The 9,837-nt window shown below is 42.2% G+C and overlaps 1 protein-coding gene across 2 annotated transcripts; it reads right to left on the bottom strand.

Annotated features, from left to right (window-relative positions):
- Nucleotides 1–292: 292 nt before the first annotated feature.
- b3galnt2 (beta-1,3-N-acetylgalactosaminyltransferase 2) lies at nucleotides 293–9,324 on the bottom strand. 2 transcript variants are annotated; one of them, XM_046070973.1, is made up of 12 exons: nucleotides 9,070–9,322; nucleotides 8,297–8,423; nucleotides 7,831–7,931; nucleotides 5,895–6,094; nucleotides 5,571–5,666; nucleotides 4,865–4,975; nucleotides 4,671–4,749; nucleotides 3,899–4,082; nucleotides 3,433–3,558; nucleotides 3,097–3,256; nucleotides 2,948–3,004; nucleotides 293–1,313 (listed from the first exon to the last, which is right to left on the bottom strand). In XM_046070973.1, the coding sequence occupies exons 1-12, from the start codon at nucleotides 9,176–9,178 to the stop codon at nucleotides 1,176–1,178; spliced, it is 1,488 nt and encodes a 495-aa protein (XP_045926929.1). In that variant the 5' UTR covers nucleotides 9,179–9,322; the 3' UTR covers nucleotides 293–1,175. The 2 variants fall into 2 exon arrangements, with proteins under 2 accessions (XP_045926929.1, XP_045926930.1); XM_046070974.1 differs by lacking the exon at nucleotides 3,433–3,558 and having other exon boundaries at nucleotides 9,070–9,324.
- Between the last annotated feature and the right edge of the window lie 513 nt (nucleotides 9,325–9,837).

The following is a 9,837-nucleotide window of genomic DNA, read 5'->3' as shown; positions in this document are numbered from 1 at the left end:
AGGTTTCCCTGTACGTAATTCCAGCGGGGTCTGGTTTATTGTCTCAGAAAAACAATCACCAGTAGAGATCAAAGTGATTCCATATTCCTTTTAAGTTGAAAAAAAAAAAAAACAGACTTCTGTAACAGCATGAGCAAAGTGTGTTTGCTGACTGTGTGTCTCTGGTGCCGACTGAGCAGCACAAACGGCTAAAACAAAGATACAGACTCAACATGGATCCGACACAGAATCAGCAGCACCTGAGTGCTACCGAGTGCATAATCCCCAAAATAAACAACACGGAAGTCACAAATCTCTCTGAAGTGTTCTTTATTACCTCTGAGGAGGGTTTCATAAAACCAGTGTCAAACAACTGAGTCTATTTCACAGTCACTCTGACTGCTTGGTCAAGTTCCAAAAGTTTGTGTTGCAAATACACTCATTTAAATCCGTGTCGATACCATGTGTGAACATACATACAGTCTGACGCCTAACAAATACAGTAAGGCCACATCACTATTTGCACAATGACAGTTACAGTACAATCTGTGTGTTTGTGAGAAAGCTTGTCTTAAATCTACAAATAGTAAAGAGGATGAAGAGCTTAAGACAATAATTTACAAAATATAGCAATGTAAAGCAATCACCTTTAAAACTTCATCATATATCCCTTTTAAACCAAAACGTTTATATTTATAATATTACCTAGTACTCAGGTCTTACAGCAACGACTCTGTACACGATCACCACCACATGCTGGTATTGCACGTGGTTCTTGTCCACCCCTGTCAGTTACCGCATACTAAAACATCTTTTAATCCATGAGTCTGTTTCCACATTGTGTCTGTTCCACTGAAGACATTTTCAATCTCAAATTTAATAACAGAGTTCATGATACAAATACTGACAGTGTGCTACAGCTAAATGAGTTTTTAACATATTCTGAAGCTGCACATTTTTTATTACGTTGACACAGTATTTTTGTTAATATTAAGAACCTGCAATGCAATTTGAAGGTTTTTAAGATTATTTTGCAACATAAAATCTTAAAAATCTAAGCATTTTTATATAATAGTTGATAAAACTCTGAAACAAGTCTTTTTGATGAAGAAAAACATCACAGAAACTGAACTGACAACCGGTGTTGAGTGCATTCTACCCACAGCGCCACCTGGTAAGTGCAGTGTGAGCCAGGTTTAGTGGTCCCAGGGACAACCGCAGGGGTCTCCACAGGCCCTCTTCCTGTCCCAGAGGATGTGCAGCTCCTCAGCTGTGTGTTGGGGGGACGACAGCATGTCCAGGTAGCACTCTTTCTCACACAGCCAGCCGGGGTCCTGGCAATAGCAAAGGGGCAGCACAATTGCGGTGTTAACATGCACAGACTGAGTTAGCCGTATACTGGTTTAGGTCTTCCTCAGGTTTAAGTGTTGACATGCGCCTTTGATACGCTGTAAACTGAACTCCATGTTTCCAGACTCCACCAGCACATTTCAAGTTTTAGAGGTTTTATTGAATAATCCAGTTAAGGGGATAATCTTGATATATTTATTATTTTAATTTTCTTTTTTTCCCCCTTTTTTAAAAGGGCCTATGTTGTTTTTTAATGAAATTAACGATTTGTGAACGGGTTGACAAATGACCATTCACCGGCTTTCTCTGTTGCTTGGAACAGCTTCTATGCTGCTTCACATGTGAAGAAATCTTTTTCTGCCGAAATCCATTAGTTTACATAGGCTGTGACGTTCATGCGCACTCCTGAGCCTCTTGCCTGCCGATTCTGAACTGTACATTGCGACAACACCGCAGCTAACGAAATGGAGTCTAACACCAAAAAACGACCAACTCCAAGCACAACACAGGCTCCGACACAATTCCGCGTAAGGACGAAAAACAACAAAAAAACTTTTATGCCCGTCAGGCCAAACGAGAATCAGATGGATGTCAAGCGAAAACACGGTCAACTAGACCAATTTTGATGGTCTTGGTATAGTCTCGGACTCAACGGCATTTGTACTCAGTCTTGGACATTGAGGACTCGGGATTTTATTTCAAGATCAGTCGACCATAACTTTGGGAATATCAATAAATTGCTTTTGCATTGTCTGATTTATTTGTTAACATCCTAACTTTGATTGGATGTAAAACATATTGCTTCAAATGCAACTAATAACCTTGATTAAAATGTGTTGTTACTGTTAACGACTGTCACCCTTCCTGCCGATGGCGATGCTTACGTTGATTTCAGCTCTTAGTGTTTGTATGTGGGTGTTTTAATGGGAATATGGATCCTTCAGATCAATTTGAGAAGTACCTATGATCTTGTTCCACATTTTATTGTGTCATGTAATGTGGGAAACTGGTTTTGGTCTTGACTCGTTCTCGCCCTCCCTTGGTCTTGGTCTCGACTTGGTCTCGGTTTGGGGCGGTCATGACTACAATACTGCGGTCAACATCGGAAAGGCGTTTGAGTCATGGAGAGACCGCCGCGTTGTTTAGAATATAAAAATTGGCTTTCATCCTATTGGACAGGTAAACTAACATTACTGCAAAGCATGGCAAGTATATTATGATTTTGTATTTTAGCTCGCACAAGTTAGATGTTAGCTTGCATCTTGAACCATGTCAAACAACTGTTGTCTTTTATGATGTCATTTTTTTTGTCTGATACTTTTTACCTTGTCTGTGTGCTGAAAAAAAAAAAAGGATCATAAACATGAACAGACTTTCTACTTTTTCTACACTATATTCAAACATTTCAGACACTGAATGTGTGTCTCATCTTTATGAATGTTGGTGAAAACACCAGGGACAATGATGGAAAGTGTAGGACCTCATGGTCTATCCCTAACAAAATCTGATCAGTTGCATTTTATAAATATATTAGAATCAACCAAACCAAATCATTTGTGGTCATGGTGCTTCACTGGAGTTAGCAGATCTGGACGTCATATTCAAAACATTTTTTTACCTGATATTTCTGTGGTCCAACAGCTGCCATCCATATCCCCATGCTCACATCTTCTCCCTGTAACAAGTCATCCAGCATTGATTCCTCACATTATACTTGTGGTTATCTGACCCCATGCCGTTACAGTCACTTGCTCTTGGGTACTCTACCTGGTAGGCCTTCAGTTTATCTGCATTACTGGCGAGCCACTGGACAAGGTCACGAGAGACCACATAGCCTGAGCCACAGGCGAACGCTGGGTAGGCTGGACTAGCGTACTCCAGCTCCTGCCACTTCCCAATGCGGTCCACCGCCCAGCTCTGCCTGAAACTGGGTCAGGAGGGGAAGGTGCATTATCATCACATCCTGTCTCCCTTTCACCTGAGTCGTCATCGTACTGACAGAGCTTTTTTTCATCTAAAGTTCGGCTGACAGTTAAGTTGCAAACACAAGTGGACAAGCAAACTATACATTGTCAACAGGATCGGACACCAAAGTGTACTTACTTCCCCCACCAGAAATTGCTACGCTTTAGACCCTTGTGGTCAATCTTCATTAATACTGAGTCCACGTCGATGTAACAATCATCATCAGTCTTCAGCAGCAGATTAAAGTCAGCGTTTCCCACAGACCTGCCAGGAGATGGAATTTACTAAATTAATTAAAGCCCACCTTCTGGTTTTTGGCAATATCCCTGAGTAGATTTACTATCAAATACCGCTGAGAGTGAAGGGCAGGAGGTCCTGCAAATAAATAACCTATTTGCCAAGTCAATACTAAAGACCACTCTGCATATTTTGCTACCTGATGACTCACAACTGTACTTTTTCCCCCCGACTGAGTAATTGCAGTCATGATTCTAATAGTGAGACATTTAGAAGGCAACGACACACTTTCATTTCAGGTTGCTGATTTCCTCAGAGGGCCCAGGCAATTTGAGACAGAGAATCGAGCCATTAGCACTTGGCATACCATTTATAGAACTGAAGCAGTTTGGAAGGCACGTTCCTGTAGGTATCTACCACGTCTACGAACACAATGTCGCCGTGCCTGAGGCTCTCCCGTTGCAAGGCGGCGTCCTCCTCCCTCAGCCTGGAGGCATGGTGCTCCATCCTGGCAGGGCGGCCTCGCAGGAGCCCCGTCAGGCCGTCTCCATCTGACACGCAGGTGGTGGGCGTAGGGAGGCAGATGGTAGGAGTAATACGGGAAAAAAGCATAAAAAAACTGATAAATTGGGGGAAGTGTTGAAAGTGTTTTCTGTCCAAAATGAGATTTTAAAAAGTAACATTAACTTTTTATTAACCCAAAGTCTGAAGAAATGAAGGCACTTTTGAGGGATAATAACGTAAAACACTGGCTGGATAAACAATATGATAAAATTTGAACATTTTGCAGAATGGATCATTAGTTCTGTCTTCAGAGATACTGGAAACTGAATTTCAGTTTGTTTCCCCCAAAATGGCTACAAATTAAGTCTCAGAAAAGCTCAAATGAAAAGACATGCAGGGGGTACAGTCAACAACGTAACACAACTGGGTAGAGCGAGGAAAAAAATTTAATTTCCCATTTGACACATATGCAAAAGCCCTGAGGCAAAAAAGGAGCTAATCTCATAACCTGCCAGGGTGAGTCTTTTTTTTTTATTCTTATATAGGGACACTTTTTTTTAATACAACATTTGACTCATAGTGCAAGTTAACGGATTTCACAAAAAGCTCTGAATTAATTCTGTTGCTGGACTAACCATAGATAGTAAATGTGAACCCTCCAGCCAAACCGGGAAATCCAAGCGCACTTCTATGAGGCAATATGCCCTCTGCGATCTGCAATTCAAAGAAACAGCAGAAAAAGTTTTCAACTTCTTGAACTTTTCCTTTACTTGAAAACTTGAGAGAGAATATTCTTTATAGATTTATTTGACAGCACACCAGTACGTACGGAGGAGATCTTGAGGACACCTCCTCCATCATTGAGCTGCACAGAGGAAGAGTTGACTGTGGTCAGACCAGCAGAGTCCAAATTCTTCCAAACCAGCGTCCCCTCAAAACCCTGGATTAAAAAACAGACATTTTATTCTTTGCACATGTAGCATGGTGTTGTTCTATCAAACACTATTTAAATATAATACGGTATGCAGCGCCGTAGCTGCTATTGAGGACACTAACTTCATGTCATCTGCATTGGATTTGTTGGTTTTAGCAAACTTACATTCGCAAGTACACTTTTACTTAAGCTTAACTAAACACCCCCTGAAAATCTTGTTTTTACCCTGGTTTGCGACAGGTGTACTCGAGCACCCTGTGACATCACTGTTGGGTTTGGCTGCAGATGCAACAAAGCAAACATGAAACTTTCAACCACAGAAAGCAGTGAAGCACTGCTTTTTAACATGATGTTTGGTTGCTATTTGATGGTATTGTGGGGCCTTGTTATTGCATTTAGTTTTATTTTCTGTTGGGAAATAATTAATTAAGTAATTTCCTGGGTTGCTTCCTGGAAAGAATTATGTACAGGAATCTGGTACAAATTATAGGGAAGATTAAGTTATTTTGTTTATAACTGCTCCTTTTAAACAAAACTTGCAACAGCTAACTATGAAAAATGTGGGTCCTGGCTATGGCCCTGAGTAGATGTGGAAACTGACCTTAGGCAAGATGAACTGTTCCACTGGTTTGTACCACACCCCGTTCACCATGGTCCCTGTACTGATGGCACTGAAGCGAGCAGTGACCACAGCCTCCTGCAAAAATCACAAATTTTATCCATCAAGAATTCCTGAAGAATTCATGTTTTTCTTTTTTTTTTTTTTTATCTCTGTGCAAATTTACCATATCTACACCGAAAACCTCTACTACAGACAGTAATCCAAAAGGAGCTACATTTTTTTTTTTTTTTAATCTATAACTGAGGCAGTGAACAGGACCAGCACTGGGTCTGCCTCTAGGCTCACAGGTTGAGGCTCTGTTACCTCCTGGTCCAGCTGGAGAAGCTTCACCGTCACATTGCTCTGAAGCTCCGGCCGGGTCCCGCTGGTAAACACCCCCAGCCTGGTGATCACCACAGGGTGGAGGACCTTGAAATCCAGGGCGATGGCCGACACGTCCGAGGGAGCGAGCGTCGAGGGGTCAGACAACGTTACAATCTCTATCTCTGCATCCTGGCCTGCCCCTGGGACAGAGGGATGGGCAGAGATTACTGCACAAGGAAAAGGGAAATTTATTACGATCCCAACTTGATGACCGCCTATTTTTGGTGATGAAGACCGGGCGATTCGGGGAGAGGGAGAGCGCTCAGAGAAGAAGGCAGACTCCGCTAAAGCTACACCATTCAGCACTTTGAGGAGCTGGTTCTTAGGACCGCTGTCTTCAAAGCATGCTTCTGCTTGTGAGTGTGGTTTGTTAATTACAAAAGAGCAGTTTATTACCCAGGAGATCAATGAAAAGATCAAGGCTGTTAAATGGAAGCAGGCTTTTTACTTTATATGCGTTATACACAAGTTCCGCTGCTCACTCCAAAATAAAGACAATTAGAGGCAAACAATCAAACACAGAGAAAGCCGCACTTCATCAAACCAAATGTTTCTCACAATGACGGAGTGGAACTGAGCCGCAGGATTTTACCAGTGTGTGAGGATATATTCAATATTCCTAAGCTCACTAAATATAAATGATTTGTTTGTGCTCACTTGTCAAAATTAATAACAGCAGTGCGTCTATTGCTACTGGACAGCATGCTTGTTTATTCTGGGGAAAATGAATCAAACTTTGCATACATCATAAATAATTAACTAGCAAAGTCAGTGTTATTTAGAATTTATTGGTGATTTTTTTTTCAATATTGGGCAACAACTAAAGGTATTTAATATTCTGGATCGTGTCCAGCTCAACAGTAAATCAGGCAACTTACAAACATTACTGGTTAATCTGCAGATTTTTTTCTTGATCAATAGATGAACTATGGTCTATAAACCTAGCCATCACGTTTTCCCAGAGCGCAAGTTGACTTCTTCAAATTGCTTGTTTTGTCTTATAAAAAGCCCAAAAATATTCAACAGCTAATATATTCACATTTGAGAAGCTGGAACCAGCGAATTTACTTAAACAATTGATTGTTTATCAAAATCAAATCAATCACACACCTCGTGTGAGCAACAGAATTACTAAAGCTCTGTCTGAGAAGTCTGAGAAGCTAATTAGCATTCACCTTATTGTAGTCCCAAAGGAAAATGCAGCACACAAACACATTTCAACAACAATTAATTGTCCGCTTAACGTGTGCTTTGACCTGAATCCTGAGTCAGGTACCCAACTGTGTTTAAAGGCAGCCATTGTCTCTTTCTCTTCCAATCACACCGAGCATCTCGCACCAAAGCTGCCCGCCTGCCTCCGATTCTGAAACAAATCACGTCAATACTTGCAACCATTAACACGGTGGAGAGCAGAGAATGGGCTGGAAAAATAAAACATCACCGTGACCCTAAAGGCCATCGTCTGAAAAAGCCTATTCCGATGAGCAGTAATTATGTTTTCATGAAGGCAGCAGACACTGAACCGACCAGGAAAAGTAGTGAAACGCCTGAATTGGACCGGCTCTGTGAAGGTGAGAGACAGAACAATTACTGAGGACGTTCAATCTGACAGTGAGCCTGTTCAATTATTTCCTATACTGCGTGAGTGCTTGGTATAGCTTTAAGTGCTAGGTACGGCTGCAGTGACTGTAAGAGGTTTCTGCCTTGGCCTTGGGTATGGAAAGGAAAGGAACGGTGTCCTTGAGCTGTGGGTGAACATGAATAAAGGTTTTACTTCTGAACACTGGTTCTTTTCACTCCGCTATTGACATACATCTTTCCATATTACAGCTACAGACATCCACTCATTAGTGTGTGTGAGTTTTTTTTTTTTTACCTGGCTCAGTGAAGTTTAGGAGGGAGCAGGAGTACGGATCCTCTCGGTCCTCCTCTGGAATGGGACACCCATGTTCACCCACAATAAACTTCACCCCCACTCTGGAAATAAGCACAAACACTATCGCTATAATTCATTCACCTTTTTTTGTGCGATATTAGGCTGCAATATTTCTGAAGCTTGTCCATCTATCCACCCTCCGTTGCCATGGTTACTGAGGGTTGCTTAAAGGCCATCACACCTTATCTGAGCTCAGATCGCTGAATGGAGGAGGAAATGGACAAAAAGGAAGAATGAAAGAGAGAACAATATTGGCCTCTGGTCACATAAAGATAAAAGGGTTGACGGAGCAGTCAGTTACTTGCTGCCAGCCGCAGGCTTTATTTCCACTGTATGAACCTGGCCTTGGAACAAAAGAAAAGAAAGATAAACAAGTGGTAAAGTTGGAACTTCACCCCAGACAGACCTGTGCTGGAAGTGGGGGTGATCTCGGAGGTAGCCCAGCCAGGTCTCTCTTATCGCTTGTCGCAGTTCATAATGATGTCTCGCTGACAGCACTCCCACCAAAACTTCACAGAAAGGTAGAGCTTCATCTGTATCGGAAACAGAAAGCCATGCATGAAAAACAAATGTCAAACAAAAAGGAGGTCGTTTCCTACCCTAACATGACCCTTGGTTGGTGACATTAAGATAAGGCAACAACTAGCCTACTTTAAATCACACTTGCTTTACATTCCTGACCCTGACAGCAGCTTCCTCTGGTATTTATAGTTTGCACTGACCTGACTGAGATGCATCCAATGACCGATGCATCAAAAGGTAGTTAAACTATCTTCCTCTGTTTAAAAAAAGCGGTTTGACCCTCCACTGCACCCCCGATAATAAGCGGTAATCCATTTCAAAGCAGCACACAGCGCAGTTAGTTGCACTGTAACAAGGCGGAGATGCCATGCTCAGCTCGCTCCAGTCTCTCTGTCTCTAGCCGTTAGACTATCCCAGCAACGCCCAACACTACTGAACTGTTACGTTCACATTATTCTTCACTAAAACAACACATATAACACACACACTCTAGTGCGGAAACACGTAGTCAAGCGGGCGAGCACAAACTACCTGTTCCCACACAAACATGTTACTCCGGGGTGGTAAAAGCAAAGTTAGAAAGCAGCCCGGCTGTAAAACAAAATAATAAAAAAGTTTTTTTTTTAGGAGAAGCCCGGGGTTGTGGCTATAAAGTACCCGTGTGTATGTTGTTGTCCAGCGGGGTGGAGGAGGGTCGTTGTGCCAACCACAAGTGCACCAGGACGGCGACAGCACAGGGCAGCAGAATGAGCGCTAGCCTCCGCATGGACGGAGCCCTTCACTCAGCCGGAGCAGCCTTCAGCTTTCGCGGCGCGGAGCCTCTTCCTGAGCCGCACGGCGCTGTACGGTGTGAGCCGCTCCGAGTGTGCGCTTCATTTCAGCTCCGCAGCTCTCCGCCGGGCTCTCACCACTGCCTTATGTCTGCCTCCGCTGCTCGGAGAGACAGACCAATGGTAGACGAGGAGCCCCGCCGCGGTGCACCATGGGAGATGGAGTTCGACGCTCTCTAGCCAATCAGAACAGTATTGTAATATAGAAGTACAGTAAAATATAAACATTTGTGAAGATATAATTAACCTCTAGATACAGTTTATTATTATTATTATTATTAATATTAGTAGTTGTAGTAGTAGTAATAGCAGTATTGCAGTAGTAGTTGCAGTTGTATGAACTTGTATGAAAGTATGGCAGATAAAAAAAAAAAGATAACTATTAGTCAACTAAATGTTAAGTTAAGTAAACTATTATATAAGCTGAGTTGTTTTGTTTGTTTGTTGTTTTTGTGTGTACACCACATGCTTTTGTTTCTGTTTTGTGTCTCACCTGTTTGTGTCGTGACTCGTATTAATCATATAGCATGAACTGCACATATACTATGATACGCAATATTCAGGTGTTAGAAAATATAATGAGAGCCCCTTTAAA

Source organism: Micropterus dolomieu, linkage group LG15, assembly GCF_021292245.1.
Source record: "Micropterus dolomieu isolate WLL.071019.BEF.003 ecotype Adirondacks linkage group LG15, ASM2129224v1, whole genome shotgun sequence".
In the NCBI taxonomy this organism is placed as follows: domain Eukaryota; kingdom Metazoa; phylum Chordata; class Actinopteri; order Centrarchiformes; family Centrarchidae; genus Micropterus; species Micropterus dolomieu.
This window is presented reverse-complemented; position numbering and strand designations above follow the sequence as displayed.

What these genes read in the sequence shown, in the direction of transcription:
- b3galnt2 (XM_046070973.1), bottom strand. Translation starts at nt 9,178, where the DNA reads ATGCGGAGGCTAGCGCTCATTCTGCTGCCCTGTGCTGTCGCCGTCCTG. An exon ending in CACCCCCACTTCCAGCACAG is followed by an intron (nt 7,932 to 8,296) that starts GTCTGTCTGGGG and finishes GCTTATTTCCAG; the next exon opens with AGTGGGGGTGAAGTTTATTG. An exon ending in AACAGTTCATCTTGCCTAAG is followed by an intron (nt 4,976 to 5,570) that starts GTCAGTTTCCAC and finishes TTTTTAATCCAG; the next exon opens with GGTTTTGAGGGGACGCTGGT.